This window comes from Botrytis cinerea, chromosome 2 (genome assembly GCF_000143535.2).
Source record: "Botrytis cinerea B05.10 chromosome 2, complete sequence".
Taxonomy (NCBI): Eukaryota; Fungi; Ascomycota; class Leotiomycetes; order Helotiales; family Sclerotiniaceae; genus Botrytis; species Botrytis cinerea.
Window position 1 is genome coordinate 225,878 of NC_037311.1, and position 19,081 is coordinate 244,958.

Genomic DNA, 19,081 nt, shown 5'->3' on the forward strand with positions numbered 1-19,081 from the left:
TTTTGGTTGGAGGTGTGAGGATACTGGGGATCATGACTGGTCGTATGAAGTGGTACTTTGGAAGAAGTGATGATTTTCTAGAGCCTGATTTGAAATAACTTCGGACAATTATTTCACCAGGTACTGTATCTGAGAGAATTCTAGCACGGCATAAGGGTTTAACATTAGGTTGTATAATTTATTGATATGGTAATAATAATTGGTAATGGGAAAAAGAGAGAGATTTGTAGGGCTTTGCGAGGGAAAGCGGGGGTGCGAAGTAACGGGATTCCCATTCATACCTTGCATTCGCATCCTCACTTCCAACTGATCTGGTTATAACCCCTAGAAATACAAATGACAGATGATTGCGAGCTACCGCAAGATGTTTACCAAAATATTGTGATAAGAAATGAAGAAGACGTTAGGGATTGCAAATGCACATTAGCAACACTACTATTTGCCTCACGGAACCCCTGAACCCAATTTCACACAACTGTTAGCCAGATGACAAGGCAGGGTATATGAGAATGGTGAGGCAATTGTCGGAAGGAGAATTGGACAAACATGTGTGCATATATATATATATATATATATCAGATTATAGCCCCCTATGGGTGCTCTCAATTCACCGGTTCTAAATCACTACATAATAAAACTTGCTTGCATTCATCTTAATATGGATGTTCAACTTCCACCCGATGACGCTTTCGCATCCTGCTGCATATCATTGAGGGTTGGCGATCCACCCAAAATACTCACTGACTTTTTTAGTCGCAAAAACTTAAATCGCAACCCACTGTCAGCCCTGAATAAATGCCGCAAAGTGAGTGTTTATAATAAAATAATTCCTTACATGATTCAAGTGACTGTGCTTGAACAAGGAAGACCACATCATTACTTTAGCCCCGTACCACCAAAAATGCAACTTCAGTTTCCATCAATAGGAGAGTTTGTGCAATGGCCTCCTCAGTCACTGCCGGGAAAGGCTGTTGTTTGGATAGCTCCTGTAGGTGCTATACTTCTGGAAGATTTTGACTGGTGGTATTCTCTGAAATATAATGTCGTACATCCAACTGGAGACACAGGTGAATCAGGAGATCTATGACCAAGTTGATCACAAATATAAAACATTATAACAGTTTTTCCGGTGATTATTCAGTTCTGATTCTCGTGCCAAATCATGCAAATTGTGGTACAGAACATGAGTGATGGTAATTATTCAATCGGGTCTCAGTAACTTTGGCAGATTCCGCTTACCACGATCATTCTTGGAAGAGCTTGCGGCATGTTCTGTATCAGTTTGCTCTACATAACTGCTAGGTTTGTTTTGGCAAAGGATCACAGACCAACGTATGCTGAAGTTTGTGATATAACCCTCAACTCTCAGGGAAACTTGATAGGAAATGATATTCATGACCTTCTAAAAGGTGACACGTTAAGCCCTAGAAGCACTACTTCCATTCACGTCTCCTGAAAACGATGGAGCAATATGAAGGGCGATAACTCTCAACGCTAGATGTGAATTGCACGTCAGACCGTAACTACGCTTCAAGATTCGTACCTTCATGAATCCTTCAATGCTAGCTTATTGACACGGTGACAAATGGAACCCAAAAGAGATTTGGATATCCGAGGGGAGATCGATCTTGCACAGACATCGTTTGCGGCAATTGCCATTTCTCGGCTCAAGCTACTTGCTCTATACAGATCTAGAATGAAGGGGGAATAAAGTCAGTAGACCGCATACCTAGCCAGATACTAACAGTAGATGCAATTTGAAGGGATATCGATGTCACAATAAAGTTATTTTTTCAATTCCACCAATTCTTTAAAATGTGGAGTTTTCCCCTGGAATAAGCTCCAAGATTCATTCCCTGTCGGTAGATCAAGCCCCTCTAACTTAGCGCTGACAGGGACCCCCAACTGCGCCACGGCCAGCCTGTCATTGACCACTTACAGGCCTCATCTATTGCGCCATGGCCCCTCGATTCAATGTCCATCTAATCTTGACCACCAAACCATAAAATCTCAAACATTTAAAAACAAACGTGCAGAAAAGAAAAGCTGAGAAATGCACCATGATGCACAAACTAGACATCTTGAATACGAGAAAAGATCGGGGGTATTGTCCTGTCTTTTGTATCTTCGTTTTTTGTTCTTTGATTTCTGTTGATTAATTCAATATTCGTGGTAGGTTATTTACTTGGTCGGCCAGTCTCATCGTTGTCCTCCCCTTTTCCGTTGTTATAACTCTCATTCTGCTTTGAGTATGCATATGAAGTGGTCAACTTATCCCTCATCGTTTTGATTCCGTTTTGAAACATTTCCCTCATTCTGTATTTCATTCTTGTCCGTTACACTTCGAGCAGCCATACCACATCACAGCACACACGACGTTGACAGATTATTCCGGGCCTCGGCCGGCAAGTCCTCCAGAATGAAGAAATCCTCACTGCCGCCTATTCCTTTGGTCCTCTTGTTTACGACCATTAATAGAGTCGTCGCACAAAAAGATAACGGAGAAGATTGTTCGTGTTTTCGAACGGATAGCGCATCGTCTGGATATTTCACGTACCATCGATTTCATGATTTTCGAACAGTAGCAGCAGCTTCGCAGACTGTGCCCAATTTGATCTCGAATGAAAGTGATACATCCAATGCACTGGCAACGTCGGAATTCTTTTCAGGACAGGCTTGGAATAATGATTGGTCGACGCAGAATTGGAATAATAGTGATTCAATGGAGAGTGGAAGTGGTGTGTTGATGGTTAATTCGGCGAATAATGTATACATTGGTATGTTCCAAGCTACCTTCCTCTCCATCTGTCAATCGGGATACTAATATATTTTTCACAGAAACCTCTACCGATAATGATACCGCCTACGATACCTACCTTACCCTCCGCACAGCGCGTCTCGAGGGCTTCCAATCCGTTGCCGAATTCGACTCCAACGAGAAAAATTTCCAATATATGTCTGCCCGATTTTTAGCTCGAGTCGTCGGTTCCGAGGGAGCGTGCGCAGGAATGTTCACTTACCTCGAGTCTGAGCCTATCCAAGAAGCCGACATTGAGATCCTAACATCTGGTCCTCGTAATGTGGTCCAATACACAAACCAACCTTCCCTAAATAAAGAAGGTGATGCCGAACCCAGAGCTACAAGCAATGCCTCAACTGCAGACGGTGCTATGGACTGGAGTGTTTGGAATATATATCGAATGGATTGGATGCCCAAACAGACATCATGGTATGTTAACGGCGAAAGTGTGGCAAATATTTCGTACCAGGTTCCAAAGGATCCAAGTGGTCTGATATTAAATATGTGGAGTGATGGAGGGGAATGGACAGGAAATATGAGTTTGTTTGATGAGGCTTTCCTACATGTTCAATGGATTGAATTGGCTTTTAACACTAGCGGGGATTTTGCGGGTAGCAAGAGGGGCCTGGAGAAGAGGAAAAGTAAGGGCTGTAAGGTTGTTTGTGGAATTGATGAAGGGGTTAATGTTACGGGTACTCCGGCGTTGTTGATCAATAATACGAATGCGGCGGCATTGGGATGGAAGGAGGGGACAGGCTGTATGGGGTGGGTCCCTGTCTTTGTGGTTGGGTTGGCTGCTTTTGGGTTGTTGTGATATTTTCGCTATACACTTAGAATATAGCACGAAGAGTCAATAGCTGGCATCAACGTTTGAAATATATGTCTAGATTATATTTCAACCATCGATGTCATGATATATAGTCGGATATCACATGGTTGGGTGTCAAGGGGGAGGGAGCGAGCTCTCTGTTTTAATAGTTAATGATTTAATGAATGTGAAAAAAATACTCATCTATCACATTGCCCTAGTTGCCCTTGTAGCACAAAATCTCACCTGGGTGGAAATATCACTTATTGCTTTCTGGGGTTCGGAGGTAGACACTTCGAAAAGGCGGATAACATGGCCATAATCTCCATGCGTAGATTACCGCATTTCTGCCTAATTCTCTTATTTCCCACTGCCCTGAGAATAACTCGAACTTGGTCTGGATCTAAATCCGTGGTATAAAGAACAACTCTGATTCCTATAACTTACAATTTCGCTCTGAAAGGCGCATGGATAGCTTGTAGATACCAGATAAGACGTTTTGGCACTTAAGGGGGATCGGAAACGAGATTAACCGAAGGTTAATTTTCAGAGCTCTTTTAACATTAATGTCGATGCTAAGTGACTACAATTAGGTATTGTATTTTCTTTTGTTTCTAACCCTCAACGCTACATCCTGTGAGGAAAAACCTACCACACGAGCTTTTTAGAAGGTTCCCTAGAGGGTAAAAGTGTATTTGAATACTACGTCATTTGCAGAGAGATCATCTCTACTGTATTGTAAAGTATTTTCGTACGAGATCAACTCTCGAAGGACGAGACTGCGCTCGTGGAATTTTGGAAAAAGTTTAATTCTGCACTTTTGAGTTTCGAATACAATCTCTGAAATGAGCTTCTCCATTTTTTGTGGCTCTTTATGACCATGGAAAGGAATTTATGCTAGGAATGTAGAATGGTGAACTCCTTGTATGTGCTTTTTATGTAGCACGTAATTTGATTGACAAGTTCTCTATGAGGGGGAAATCTGAGAATATCTAGTGATGTGCGAAATCTTCACGGGGTCTCCTATGATCTTTCGGCTTTTTGTGTGAAAACCAGGTTGCGGAAAAAGCAGACTCAACATGTTGTACTCTGCTGTTAGAATTTTAGCAAAGCTCGGAAAAGCTATTGCTGGGGAGTCACAGGAGTTCATGGCGTGCTGATATTTTAAAGCATGCCATGTAAAGCAGATTTGATATGAATGTGTGGAAAATGTAAAATTGATAAGGCCAACTGAACTCTTGTGAAGGTTATAAATCCTGCTATTGTCCTCGCAAATTATCATTCTGAATTTCTATCATCTTTGCGAGTTAGTATCTCGAATGTTCAATGAGTTAAGATTTTGCAAGACTTCGAGGTGAGCTAAACTTCGTTGTTTCCTACAATGCTGTTAGTATCAAGGTTTGGGCCCAGTGTAGAAATCATAGATGTGATCCTTATGTTTACCTTAATATAGGTCTCATCGATTTTGTATTCGACCCCTTATAATTGTTGAGTGTGTTATGGTGGAGATTTTTCAACAAGAGTGAAGTTCCTTCCACTTAGATTCCAACTAAGGGAGGTTGTTCAAATTGACAACCAAATGGTTAATACTGCGATAAAAGGAGGGTTTCAAGAAGACCTCACATTCAACCAGAGTCTAGGTTGTTGCATGATCTTTCTTGTGATGGAATAACAGTAGAGTAACGCTTGAGTCATTAACAAGGTATGCATCCGTTTACTTCATTGTCTTTTTAATAAGTGTCCGTTCTGCTCAAGAGCTTATCCAGGAATACTGAGGAGGTGAGTAGATATTCTGTGGAAAGAAGAGAATATTGCTGCCGCATTGAAACAAAGTACGCAGGTCATCTTCCGTTTCCGTCGAGTGTCAGTATAGCTGTATATATTTTAAATGTATCTAGTTATCAAGTGATTTGTTTATTATCATTTTGTGCTATTGGTGATGAGGGATTGTACTCAATACCCAGCTTAGTTTCATTGCATAAATCAAACCGCCTCTTCAAGCCGAAGAGAGGGAAGTCCCATTATATTTCTCTATTTCCCTAATCATATATCAATAATTAGATCTTTTACAGGATTCAGCGGGCTGATTTCCCGCAAATGACCATCTGATCCCCATTGGTCATGATCTAGCTGATAAATTTATTCGCTAAACTTTCAACTCTGGAGGCTTAGGTAGCTCCCAAATCAGCAAATTATAAGTCAAATGATTCCCGCGAAGAACACGATCTAGTTTATCAAGTTATCTCTCTATATATTCCCCGATTTCGGCAGGAAGCCGATAGATTGTGCTCTTATGTGTGTTTAGGTCTGTCAAATGATTCAACAAAAATGGGCCACAATCTCAACATCGTGCTTGAAGTATGATAATTTCACGCAAAGTCTTTTCCTTCTGGTTGGAAGGTGAATTCCATACCTTCCTAGCTATTGTAACGAAGAATCAATTGATATACATATCCTCATTTTTGTTGTCAAATGATCATGTCTTTGGTAACGGCAACAGGCCGGACAACTCGATGACGTTAATCCTTACAGTGTGAATAAGTTCAGAAACATTCCTGACCGGGTTATATACCAATTCTTGAAGGTCCCAGGTAGACGAGATTGAAGTGCTCTTCAGATAGTTGTATTTTTTTTTGTAAATTCTAGAACCACTTGATTATGTTAATAATATAGATCTCTCAGATCTACGATCAACCTACTAATAAAATAATCAATACCCATCGTTTCAATCTCTGAACTCAACCTCCTTCTTAAGGATTCTATCCCAAATGCCCCTCTTTTGTTGATCAGTCAATCCATTCACCTTTTTTATGTTTTCTAGACCCTAAAACTTCTCTCCGTATCCCTCAACCACTCTACTCTTATTTAAGAAACGCAGTTGACCATTCTGCTAACCATAGAAACATGATTCACAAACCGTTCACACACATATTGTGTCTTGTGAGTTTCAGACGCAACTATATGGCTTCCATAGAAGTGAGGAAGCGTGAGACTGCGTAAACCTTAGTAATGGCATACCTCCCAGGGAAACACTCGTGCTTTTGTCGAAATTTAGCTAGAAATTGTTGTATTTTTGATATGTGATTTTATCCTGAAAGATTGACAACAATGATCGTGGGACCAGAATTGCTGTGGAATTACAGTCAATTTTTTTTTGGATTGGTTGCTCTGATATGGTCCCTTTTTCTTTTGGTAATTATTAAGCATCATTGACAAAATTAAGTGGTATGCGGGCCATATGGTTAAAACTGATTCTCTAGACAGTCGTCTTAAGACTATTGGAAAGATTTATCCAAAGATTAGCAACCCAAAATTCGTTGCATCTCAGGTTTCCCACATGTACTAACGTCCCATAGACTCATTGACAAGTGTTCTTCACTGTCATAGACCATAGGTACGTAGCTCGAGTCTACATCCTAAATGCAGAAGCTTTGGATGACAGCCATACGATACCTGTTCGGTGATGTAACCCTACATGCGGGGCTAGTGAGGGGAAGTGCGGGGAGGTACAACTTTCAACCTCTTAGCATAAATGATTTCACTGCTGTCACCATGTAAGATGTGGTACTATGGATATATTAGATGCTGTGTAATTCTATGTGCGGAGACATAAGAGAAGGGCTGAATACTGTGCGGAAGCACATATAAACACTCTTTAAAGACTCAAAATATTTCGTAAATTTATTCATTCTTCCATGTCGGCATTACTATCTTAAGAAGGCAATCATTCGAAGAATGGGAAAGAAGGTCATCGTAGCCGCGGTTCATGCCGCTTCTGTGTTCATGGACAAGAAAAAAAGCATCGAAAAGGTTTTACAACTAATCAAGGAAGGCAAAGAGAAAGAAATTGAGCTATTAGTATTTCCCGAAACATTCGTTCCTGGATACCCAGTAGGTCTCTTCGAATCTTTTCTTCTGCTGTTCAAGCTGACACGGAACCTCGAAACCAGTACTTCATTCATACTTACTCACCCCTCAAAAACGTCAACGCGCAAGCCCAATATGCGGACGAAAGCGTAGTCATCGGACGAACAGGCGGCGATCTCCTCCCTATCATGCATCTCTGTGCCGAACTAAAGATAGCTGTTTCGCTCGGAGTATCAGAACGTGTGGAAGGAGGTCATACGTTATTCAACTCGCAAGCTTTCATTGATACTGACGGCACGCTTCTCGGAGTTCATAGAAAACTACAGCCCACACACGGGGAGCGTACGATCTGGGCACAGGGAAGTGGACACACCTTAAGAGTTTGGCCGAGCAGCGTTGGCCGAATAGGAGGACTTTCATGTTGGGGCAATGCAATGAACAGCGCACGTCAAGCATTAATCGAAGATCGACAAGAGATTCATGCCGCGGCATGGGCAGCTCTTAGCACTTTATCAGGATTTGAATCGGTAGCTGACATTCAGATCGAAGCATTAATGAAGAGCCATGCACTAATGGCACAAGTATGGGTCATCTGTGCCAGTAATTATGTCGATGATGGGACGTTGGAGTGGATGGAGAAGAATATAGGACCACAAGATCTCGTTAAGAAGGGTGGGGGATGGAGTGCGGTTATTCACCCTTTTTGTGCTGTGTTGGCGGGTCCACACACGGGAGCTGAAGAGAAGTTCTTGAAGGCAGAGATCAACTATGAGGAATTAGGGGCCGTGAAAGTTTGGATTGATGCTAGTGGGCATTACAAACGTCCTGAAATATTGAAGTTGGATATTGACAGAAGTCCAAAATGGCCAGATGATGAGATACTGGCAGGTGGGGCATCTTTAGACCTCGGATCTGCGACAGGGTAGGATGTCAACTATGTGGGAGTTCAGTATCAATGTAATGTCAGTTGCTCGTCGCGAGGGGCAATCAATTTAGTTTGATTTAAACACTGAAACATTAAACCCAAGTCCGGGTTATTCGAGAACTTGATTTCAGTACTTTTGATTATTACGCTAATGTTTGTATTGCTGCTCTTTCATACAAAGGATAATTGAATCTACGCCTCCTCTCGCTTTGGAACTTCAAACATGCACAGCATCAGTCGTTTCCTTCATACCCTTGATAGCTTTCTCATTCACAGTAGCTTCGCCTGCTGACTCCTTAGCGATGCTTGCTTTAACGATTTCCGCAGCACGGAGTATCCTTGCCCAACTTGCACATCCAATCATAGTCTTGCACTGATTTCCATCTTTGTCCAATTCTTGCTTGTTTTGCTCTTTGAATTTTCTGATGCCAAACTTTACGTAGAATTGATTTGCCTGCTTAGAGGAAATGGTGTAGGGACGACTACCGCGATAGTACAACTCATCCTCTTTATCCTTCATGAACTCCTTTCCCCATTTCGCGATACGGATAATTTCGTTTCTAAGTTTCTTGGTGTGAGCATATTTTGAAAGAGCAAGATATCCATCCACAAGATGATGTAAAAAAAAGGAACCGTCTGAAAGCATTCTTTGGGATGGATCTGGAATACAGTGATCGTAAAGTACACCATTAGGATCCAGCGCTGCTTCTGCAATTTCTATTGCCGTTTTCAAATGGCTACGATCGTTGGTAGCTTCGTACAAGAGTGTGAAACCATGAATGGCGAATCCACTATTATATGACCATTTCGTACGTTCGATTTCCTTGGATCCATCTTCATTTATTTTCAATTGATCCCAGATGAGTTTATCTTTTGGATCTTGCAAGTTAACCCGAAGCCAGGTCAACATGATTGTGGCAAACCTAAGATAATATTCAGGTCTATTTTGACTATCAAGGACATGGGTTGACGGTAAAGCTCTGATTCTCAAGGCAGATATAACAGCTGGGCCAACTGAGCAAGCAGCTCGGACTTTGTTGTTTGAGACATGCCATGGAATGCCACCTGCTTCTTCCGTCGCGAATTTCATAATAAAATACTCCAGCACGTCCTTGGCTTGAAGTAAAAACTCGAGCTGTCCTGTAACTTCATACGACGATATCAAAGCTTGAACAGCGTGGGCGTTATCATCGTAATAGATGTCCTTATTTCCAATGAACATCTTCCAAGCACAAAATGCATGGTAGTCTTTGTTCCAGTATTCTTGTTGTACCAAGGCGACTTGATTCACTCGCTGAGGCGAAAGACAATCGGCAGCTGCATGAAGCATGATCGAGACAGGCCATAAGACATATCCGAAATTATTTCCTTTTCCCAAAGTACCTTCGTGCTCTACTTTGCCCTGAAACTGATGTGTTCTTCCGCAGTAGAAGTATTGGAAGGTTCTCTCAGCTAAAGCTCCGGATTCAGTCTTGAGGTTTTTTGGATCAAGCCCGTATGATTCACTTCGGAAGAATGTCGAGATCGGCGGTTTAGACGGGTCGGAAGGGGGAAAATGATCGCGAAATTGCTGGGCGTCATCATTTTGAGGCTCGCCATTGTATTCCCCATCTTGCCGAACATCTGTCTCCCGAAGCGGCTGCTCCAAAATTGTTTCATCGATTGGCTGAGAGCTGACATGCTGTTGCTGATGCTGATGTGGGGTAGAATCTTGATTAGTTCTCTTGATCAGTTTTTTGACTTTGGCAAAGATTTTCTTGATGAATCGACTCATTGTGATTTATAAAGTTATTTCGATAATTTGGAATAATACTTGTAGAACATGGGAGAGTTAAGAGAGCAAATAAAGAGCTTGCAACTTAACTTGTATTTAAAAGGTACCATTTGAATTTACTGTATCGCGATTACCGTGAATGTTAGCTGCGTTTGCAAACAGTGCTTGGAATGCGGGCAGGTACGCTCGGATACATTGCATTGGTACACCTGTGGCGAGTTGCTTTTGAGTGTGCTTGCGCCACTTCAAAAGCTCAACAGTAGACAAACGGAGTTCCTTGATTAACAAAATTGTAATCATGATTTATTATGCGGCGATGATTAAATAAAATTTGTCTCAGAAAATTGATATTCTTTTCTTATATGTATATGTAGAGTGGAGACGCTACTCGGCTAAGAATTACATTCTTGATGAGGAACTCTCAAACTACATGATGATGCTTTGTCGTCTCTTCCTAGACGCTCCCATTAGAGGCAATCAAACTGGAGGGTGAAACTCTTCCGATTGGCCGAACTCAGATGTCGCTTGAGGCTGATCGAGTGGTTAGTTTACTGGGACATTTCTATCGTCCAAGATATCAGTGATGGAGTTTGACTTGACCTGCTTTGTAGTGAAGATTACGAGACAAGAGCACATCTTCGTATTAGTCGTATCATTCTTGCCAAACATAGGTTTCCTTGACTTTGTATGCCACTAGTTCTTGCTAATTATTATTGTATTGAATTCTCGTCTAAAGACTCAGACAACTCCTTCCTTCAGCTAACTACCTCGGAAAGTGAATTTTCTGTCGTGAGACCAACTCGATGCCGTTGTGGTCTGTAACATTACAAACATCCTCAACTCCATGCCTCTTAAACATTCCCCTCCAGTCCCACGACCGTCGTTTCCCCATGCTTAAACGTCCTTAATCCTGTTCTGGTGATCTTCAACTGACTCCCACAATTCGGATCTGGACATGCTATCAGCCCATCTGTGGTCATCCAATCATTTGAATGAGTGAAGCGTTGTTTCGCTGCTAGTAGAGGGAGAACTGATGCTATGGGTTTGTTAGTCTTGCCTAATCTATCTGTTCGGAATTTATAAAACGAACATAAACTGTAAATGCTAATTCCTTGTCCAGTCGGTAAATGTAACATTTCCCCCTCGAGAGTGAAATGATCACCTTCCTTGGCACCACATAGGATTTTGGACGAGGGAGGACAAATGACTTCGACACGGAGATCGAACAGTTGAAATGAATCATCAATTGGGGCTGATTTCACTGCCATATCTATGGTTGACATTTGAAGTAGAGATCGCCAAAAGGTGTTGTGTGTATAGTGGTGATGGTAATCTCGAATTTGAGAATTTGCTCAGAAAGTGTAACCTTGTTTTCGGGTAAGAGTAGATTTAGATGTTTGTTTGGGAGGGTAACCTTGATATCTAACTTCACCAAATCACAAAGTTCTGAAGATCTGTCAGTATAATCATCCACTGAGAGACCGAATGCTATCGGCGTTCTAAATAGTCATTATTCCAGGTTCCCCGCATGACACGAAAGAACCCCCGCCCCCCACTTTTGAACACCGATAATGGAGATAGTGACATCTGGATTGCGGATTGCAGATCGAATCAAGAGATACGAGTCAACACTCTTTGAAAATTCAACGAGGAAGACTGTTATCCGATAAGATATTTCCCTCGCTCATCCAAAAGCCAGCGTCGGTCAACAACCCATCCCAAATTTCCTTATCATTTAACAAATCCGTGCTAAAATCCGGCGTGCTACCATTGATTGAAGTCGCGTCTGTCAATTCCCCAGTGTCCTGCATGGGTCTAGGGATTTGGTAGCTTGTACCCACATCGGTGTTCATTCGACTGTGGAGGCTCTCTAGTGACGTTGGCATGCCGGATTGATACGAATGAACACCGTGATCTCGGACTTGATTGCTAGTGTGAGATTTCAATCTATGGTATTTCGCAACGAGATTTTTCAAAAATCGTGCTTGCATTGCGCAGCCCGTCATTTGTGTAGCACATTGCTCCGAGAAGGTGTCGGATGAGAGGAGAATGGCCTGCAATGATTGGCTCTCGAGATCTGAGCGTAAATTCTTGGGAAGAGATAGTAGCAACTGCCAGTATCAGTGGTTAGTATCAGACATTGTGAAATATTGGAATGATTCTGGATAATAGATGGATGCACCTTAATGAGAAATATGGCGGCATAAGCAGTCATTACATGAACAGAGTCCTGCACAAAATAGAGCTGTTTGAGAGGCCCAATGACTTTTGATATATTCTCCAACATGCAGATTGCACTTGATGAACATTGCCACAGTGCTGATTTCGACACCGGAGATCCCTTTCTTGCAGACTTAAGGGATTTTTGCAAAGTAAAGGAGTTAAGGAGAAGGCGGAGATGCAGACTATAAAAGTTGACAAGGAACTGCTGAGGAGGCGCGACCATTTCTGTGTAAACTTAGTGACAGGCCAGGTATTGAGTTATCTTGTAACAAACCATCTTCGAATTTGGGTAACCAATCCTTTTCCCAGGTGTTAAGTTCGGTGTTGAGAAGTTTGGACAAAATTTCTGATCGAGAATTTTGGGAATCTGATTTAGTCGATGACGAAAGCTCAAGAAATTCAGCACTAATTAAACGTAGACAGACGAACGCGGAAAGAAGCAAGTCACCACCGGGCACAGCATATTCTTCTTGGTACCATTCGCCTGCTTTAGATATCAGATTGCTTTCGTCTATCATCCAGGGTTTGTCAAGCTGTAAGCTCAAGCTTCGATCTGTTAGATAGTACCGATGGATCTATATTAGATTGACAACTAACCTTCTGTCATAAACAAACAATACTAGCCATGTCCTCTCAATATTCCTAGATTCCCTGATGCTCATTTCATCGGTCGAGATTCGCGGCTTTTGTGTCACAGGTTTTAGTTCATGCCACCCAAGCTCAATACACATGCGAATAGCGTAGCCAACGAGTAGCCAAGTACGTATCTCAGCTGGTTCTTTCCAATAAGTAAAGATCAGTATTGCTTGAACAATCTCTGTGGACTTAGCCCCCTTAGTAAACACCCTGCCGAGTAGATTTTCGGTATGCGACCTGAGTGTGGGATGAAGTGCGGGATGAAAAGCTTTAGAAGATGCTGAAAGAATCGCAGCGAGAAGAAATGATGAACGTTGACGAACGTAATCAAATGTATGGAGTTTAGGATCTAGTTGACAAATATATGGATTTAAACATCGCATAAAACTATCCTTTGTCAGATTCACAAACAATTTTCCTCAAAGTCGTATCTTATAAGGGTTTCGATCAACTGAATCTTACCTATCGAATAAACCTAGTGCAACAGGGAAACTAAGCATGTTACATGTGATTGGATCATTGAAGCTATCTGCTGTAAGGGTTGGTGACCTCGGTGGAGGGTGAGGTCTCAAAACATCCGGTACAGAAAGAATATTCTCTAGAGAGAATTTTCCAAATTGTGCCTCCCTACTTAGTATTCCAACTTGTTGTAGCCCTTCGTTACTCCAGGAATGTGCGGTTTGAGGTGGAGAAGTATCTAATATACCACTTGGTGTGGAGTTTGGAGATATTCGTCGCTCTGTCTCATCACGAAGATTTGCATTTGGAGGTTGATTTGGTGATTCGGCAATACTTCCGCTTCCAGTTTGTGCATTTGACCTCTGGGCTTTTCGTCTTATCCTAAAAACAATTAGTACATAAATCGTGCTGTACTGCATTTCAGTGAGATGATAAATACTTTGTCCCAGGCTTTCTTCCTCTTCGGTGCTGCTCAAATATACATTCAAGCGACTTTCGTTTGCACCGCTCACATTTCTCATCGAGCGAAGTGCTTTTGCACTTTAATTTTACACTCCGGCATGTCAAACATGCTATTTGGCTTCAGATTTGTTGTCATTATCAATTTCTGAAAGTTCTGCTCGAACGTAACTTACCTACTTAGCTTTGAACCGGAATGGCCAGGAATTATAGATGATGGCGAAGACATTGTTTTCGAATAACTTGTTGGCGTGGCATTTGAGAAAAAGGAGAAACGCCTTTTCAGGCAATTCGAATACATATAAACGAATCTAGATTCAAGGATACAATGTACTGTTCCAGACTAATGTCCGGGGAAGATAGTCAGATAGCTTATCAGTGACCTAGCCTGCCTCCCTGCTAGCACCCCCTCTCCCCCCCTTCCCCCCCCTTCCCCCCACCTTTGTACAAAGTTCGCCTCTTCTCTTCTTGGGTCGTAACCCGAAAGTGCATTTGCTCAAACAGCGAATGTTCCAAATTACTTCAATTTTGAGTTTACTGTCTATATTCCGCTCCACAATCTCCCATCGCCTCGAAAATGTCTTTCGCTCTTGATCTATTTAATACATTTTGTATCGCTTCTTTATCTTCCTCGTCGAGAATAAACGAGAGAGCTTTGAGGTTCTCGTCAATGTGCTCGCTGATCCCCATTCTTGCGCCTATTATTACAGCCCCGACATAATCGTGGTCCAACACCCATCTTATCGCCGCACTCGAAACAGAAACGTTATGCTCGGATCCAATTTTGGCCAGAACATTTAATAACTCTTGAAAAAGTATCCATCCTCCCCATATGTTGATCATTTCGAAATACTTGCGATGGCTTGGAGTCATGTTCTTGTCGAAAAGATTGGGGGCAGGTTTTCCAATCCATTTCTCAGCTAAAAACCCGCCACATAGCGAGCCATAAGTAAGTAGTTTAACCTTATGTTTCCTACAACTCTCAGCCATCTTGAAAGTGGGCCTCAGATCTATTAGAGAGAATTGAACTTGGTTTGATACTGCCTTGACACCGCTTTCCAGAATTTCGCACATATGATCGGAGTCGAAATTGCAGAGACCCAAGCTTTGGACGTTGGGATGCATCTCTATCAATCGCGCGGCTTCTACATACTGGTGATCGTTGTACTAAATCATTTGTCAGTGTATGTACTGTCAAACCTTGCCATGGTATACACACATCTTGCCAATGAAATTGGAGCAATTCCACGCTTGTGGAGTTTATCGCAGTGAGACGCTCTGAAATGTTCGCATCTACAACCTCTTTTGTTACTTGGATAGGTTCGAAGACGGCCCATTTTGTCGCACAGTATATCTTCTCGGAGTCCTCTTGTCCCGATCGAAATTGACCCTAGAAATGTCAGTGGGCTAGCTTGCATTAGCGGCACCTAACTTACGAATGTCACTTCGGCATCACCATAATGATCAGCCATATCATATGCAATAAGCCCAGAATCCACATGCTTCCTAAAATGACGATCAATCTTCGATCTAGAAGCAGTCCCCCAAGCAGGGCTGGAGAATTGCCAGAGTCCCATAAACATTCTGGGTACTTCAGCTGGTCCCAACTGAAATGATTCTAGTACAATTTTGGATGATTTAAAGCCATTTGTTCGACTGATTTCATCCCTTTGTAAAGGCTGAATTTCGCTTCCGGTCCCTTCAATCAATTTCTCGAGACAGCATAGTCCACGTTCAAATGGAAAATCTTGCCCGCGAGTAATAGCAAAACTTCTGCAGGTATATAGTATTTCTCGTAATGTGGAAATAGTCTTGGAATCTTCGGTATTCATAGGGCGCATTCCTGAACTAGTTAGAAGTAGTTTATGTACAGCTGTTGTTGACTGTACAACATCCCCATCGATAGTTGCTAGAATTTCCAAGAACTCTTCTCCTTCTGCCGTCCCATCATTCCACTCCAACTTTTGTATCTGATGTATGACGGCAGTGAGAAGTTCCACACTTTCGAATCCAAATCCACAGCCCATAAGACACCTATATCTACTTTGAATTCGCTGCAGATCTAAAGTTGGTTTCGGTGATCCGTCAGATGTGTCGAAGAGCTCCGGTATGGATGATGGCTTCGTGTTTGCAAGATACTTTGACGCAAGTTTGGTGAGACTGGCAGTATTCGAAGTATTTTCCCCCAAGAGCCCTCGAAGTATTGATCGTAGACCGTCCACTGGCATATTTGCAATGATACAGTCTGTCATCATATTAACATGAGCAGCTTTCGCTGGAGACTTCGCAGCATTGTGTTCAGCATCCATGTTGCCCAGATGTGGTGCAATGAAGGGGAATTCGATTGATTGATCGTTGAGAGTCTTCATCTGAATTACAATTGAAAAGTTTTATTTTTCTCAAACCGGACTGTCTACTTCAAAGTATATAGATCCTTCAACGATCAGCCCACTATACATATTTTGCCCCCAATCTTTACATAATTCATCGCGAAAACGTGCATATTTGAGAGTGATCAATAGATGTTGGTGGGGAAATGCCTTATCGTCTTGAATGCCGACGACGCTAAATACCCCTGAAAAAACTAGTGCGGTATTGCACGGGGTCTTAATAGTCCCCGACAATTTGCCTATCACGTTTAGACACCGATCTTTTTGTCATGCTTATCTTTTCGAATACATGGTCTTCAAGATACTGCAGATTGCTAATGTACTTCGACTATACCTGGTTCAATATGCGGTGTCTGGTATCGAAGGGGTTCTCAAACCCTGGAATCATATATTATGTTGATTGAGGCCCCTTTGACATCAGTATACTTGTTTGTACTATCTCATTGAGGATAACTCATTGAGGATAACTCATTGCTTAGTTTTTCCTCATGACTTCAAACTCAGCTGGATTCGTGGATCCAAAACCATACACGATGAAGTCTGAGGTATTTTCTCATGCAGGGACTGATATCGACACCGAAATGGGCTCCACTGAAGATGTTCCTGCTGGAGAAGAATTGAGAAGAAACATGAAGGGGCGCCATATCAATATGATAGCGATCGCTGGTATGATCGTAGGTCATTCTCAACTGGATCAAAGAACCAATCGCTAATGGTATGAATCAGGGAACGGGCTTATTTCTTAGTTCTGGGACTACAATCGCGCAAGCTGGTCCCGCTGGTGCATGGCTTGCATACATTTTTATGGGATTTGTGACTGCAGGAGTTAGCGTAAGAGTTCTGGGTTCCTTTATAGCAATGAAAATTCGATGATTGATAGATCTATAGTATACGACTGGCGAAATCACTGCATTCATGCCAGTGACTGGTGGATTCGTGCGTCATGCTACAGCATTCGTGGAGCCTGCTCTGGGAGCTGCGACAGGATGGAACTTTTGTAAGCTCTGATATCTTAATTTTCGTGCGGCTTCAGCTTATTTGACTTAGGGTACACAATGGCTATCTCAGTGCCGGCAGAACTAAGTGCAGCTGCGACGCTCATTCAATTTTGGGATTCGACTACAAATCCAGCAGTCTGGATCACTGTGTTCCTGGTTGTGATAGTATGCCTCAATTTCTGTGGTGTGCGGATGTATGGTGAAGTAAGACAGTTGAATTACTCGCTTATCGTGTTGAAACTAATCGCGAATTCCTAGTCAGAAGTCATTTTCGCTTCAATGAAGATTGCTCTCATCATTGGTTTGATTATTGCAGGACTAGTCGTTGATCTTGGCGGGGGACCAAAAGGAGAACGACTAGGGTTCACTTATTGGAAGTCTCCAGGGGCATTCAATGAATATCTAGTCAGTGGTAATACTGGGCGATTTCTGGCGTTCTGGTCCTCTCTCATTAGCGCTGCCTTTAGTTATGGCAATGTTCAAGTAGTTGCACTTTCAGGCACAGAAACGGGAAATCCTCGAAAGATAATCCCGGAAGCCACAAAGAAGACATTCTTTCGTGTCTTTTTCTTTTATGTATTGAGCATCTTGATAGTGGGGATGATTGTGTAAGTCATCGTTCTATCCCTTTATGTACTTCACTAATAGTCTTTAGTCCATATGATAGTGAAGCTCTATCTGTTTCTACCGGAACAGCTGCCTCATCTCCATTTGTTATTGCTTTCAAAGCCGCTGGAATCAAAGTACTGCCTTCTATAATCAATGCTGTTGTATGTACATCTGCGATCAGTAGTGGATCCGCTTGTATTTTCCTGGCGTCTCGTACACTATATGGTTTAAGTGCAGATGGCCATGCTCCAAAGATCTTCATGAGGTGCAATCGATTTGGCACTCCGTGGTATGCTGTTGGCTTGAGCGTACTCCCATCACCTCTAGTGTACATGGTTGTTAGTAATCAGGCATCTGTTGTCTTTGGGTGGTTTGTAAACATCACTACAGTAGCAGGACTGATTGGATGGGTTGTTATTGAAGCTACATACCTCAGATTTTTCTATGCTCTGAAGAAACAGGGTATTTCTCGAGATTGTAGGAGACCATTCCCCTAGCTTTCATCTCAATTACTAACAGCGTCTTAGCTTTACCTTACAAAGGTCCCTTCCAGCCTTATGTAGCATGGGTCACAGGATTTATGGTCTTTTTGATTGTAATTTTCTCCGGTAAGATTATTATCGCCAATAAAACTTGTTTTTTTGCTAACAGACTGCTTAGGATACGCTGTATTTTTCCCTGGAAATTTCACTGCTTCTGGGTTCTTGACATATTATATTAATATTGCAATCTTTATAGGTATGCTTCTTTCAAATATCACATCAATACAAATGCTAATCAATTCAATTATTCCTAGTTCTTTATGGGTTTTTTAAGATCTTCCTTAAATCAAAAATCATTCCACTGGAGAGCATAAACTTTGAACCCGAGCTGGACGCAATACGCAGATGGAAGTATGCATCCGAGCTGATTAAAGAGGACAAAAGTCTGGCGAAAAGGCTATGGAATAAAGTTTTCTAATCTTTAGCTGAAACCTTTTTTGCGTAGTACCCATAATATATCCTCTGTTTCCTGTGTTTAAAGTTTTAGTTGACAATGAAAGACATTCGCTGGTCATTGTGTCTTACCTCCACTCCTTGGCAAAAAACCGATTAACTTCGGGTTTGATCGTGGTTTTTGCACTCCCGATATGC

At 42.0% G+C, this 19,081-nt stretch overlaps 7 protein-coding genes across 7 annotated transcripts; 3 read left to right on the forward strand and 4 right to left on the reverse strand.

The window, feature by feature from the left end:
* Positions 1-1,990: 1,990 nt before the first annotated feature.
* Positions 1,991-3,820, forward strand: BCIN_02g00350 (hypothetical protein). The gene is made up of 2 exons (XM_001555808.2): positions 1,991-2,777; positions 2,839-3,820. Exons 1-2 carry the CDS (start codon positions 2,420-2,422, stop codon positions 3,612-3,614), a joined length of 1,134 nt encoding a protein of 377 aa, XP_001555858.2. The 5' UTR covers positions 1,991-2,419; the 3' UTR covers positions 3,615-3,820.
* Positions 3,821-7,197: 3,377 nt separating this feature from the next.
* On the forward strand, positions 7,198-8,484 carry BCIN_02g00360 (hypothetical protein). The gene is made up of 2 exons (XM_024691039.1): positions 7,198-7,499; positions 7,559-8,484. The coding sequence occupies exons 1-2, from the start codon at positions 7,344-7,346 to the stop codon at positions 8,399-8,401; spliced, it is 999 nt and encodes a 332-aa protein (XP_024546809.1). The 5' UTR covers positions 7,198-7,343; the 3' UTR covers positions 8,402-8,484.
* A 38-nt stretch (positions 8,485-8,522) lies between these two features.
* On the reverse strand, positions 8,523-10,259 carry BCIN_02g00370 (hypothetical protein). The gene has a single exon (XM_001555810.2). It carries the CDS (start codon positions 10,172-10,174, stop codon positions 8,618-8,620), a length of 1,557 nt encoding a protein of 518 aa, XP_001555860.1. The 5' UTR covers positions 10,175-10,259; the 3' UTR covers positions 8,523-8,617.
* A 599-nt stretch (positions 10,260-10,858) lies between these two features.
* On the reverse strand, positions 10,859-11,648 carry BCIN_02g00380 (hypothetical protein). The gene is made up of 2 exons (XM_024691040.1): positions 11,265-11,648; positions 10,859-11,210 (listed from the first exon to the last, which is right to left on the reverse strand). The coding sequence occupies exons 1-2, from the start codon at positions 11,455-11,457 to the stop codon at positions 11,026-11,028; spliced, it is 378 nt and encodes a 125-aa protein (XP_024546810.1). The 5' UTR covers positions 11,458-11,648; the 3' UTR covers positions 10,859-11,025.
* A 12-nt stretch (positions 11,649-11,660) lies between these two features.
* Positions 11,661-14,348, reverse strand: BCIN_02g00390 (hypothetical protein). Its single transcript, XM_024691041.1, has 7 exons — positions 14,128-14,348; positions 13,932-14,072; positions 13,496-13,873; positions 12,995-13,420; positions 12,672-12,943; positions 12,357-12,622; positions 11,661-12,285 (listed from the first exon to the last, which is right to left on the reverse strand). The coding sequence occupies exons 1-7, from the start codon at positions 14,250-14,252 to the stop codon at positions 11,818-11,820; spliced, it is 2,076 nt and encodes a 691-aa protein (XP_024546811.1). The 5' UTR covers positions 14,253-14,348; the 3' UTR covers positions 11,661-11,817.
* Positions 14,349-14,382: 34 nt separating this feature from the next.
* BCIN_02g00400 (hypothetical protein) lies at positions 14,383-16,598 on the reverse strand. Its single transcript, XM_024691042.1, has 3 exons — positions 15,388-16,598; positions 15,171-15,341; positions 14,383-15,118 (listed from the first exon to the last, which is right to left on the reverse strand). The coding sequence occupies exons 1-3, from the start codon at positions 16,318-16,320 to the stop codon at positions 14,486-14,488; spliced, it is 1,737 nt and encodes a 578-aa protein (XP_024546812.1). The 5' UTR covers positions 16,321-16,598; the 3' UTR covers positions 14,383-14,485.
* A 43-nt stretch (positions 16,599-16,641) lies between these two features.
* Positions 16,642-19,004, forward strand: BCIN_02g00410 (hypothetical protein). The gene is made up of 9 exons (XM_024691043.1): positions 16,642-17,015; positions 17,068-17,172; positions 17,230-17,338; positions 17,389-17,543; positions 17,598-17,947; positions 17,995-18,425; positions 18,476-18,556; positions 18,609-18,686; positions 18,745-19,004. Exons 1-9 carry the CDS (start codon positions 16,830-16,832, stop codon positions 18,906-18,908), a joined length of 1,659 nt encoding a protein of 552 aa, XP_024546813.1. The 5' UTR covers positions 16,642-16,829; the 3' UTR covers positions 18,909-19,004.
* The last annotated feature ends 77 nt before the right edge of the window (positions 19,005-19,081 follow it).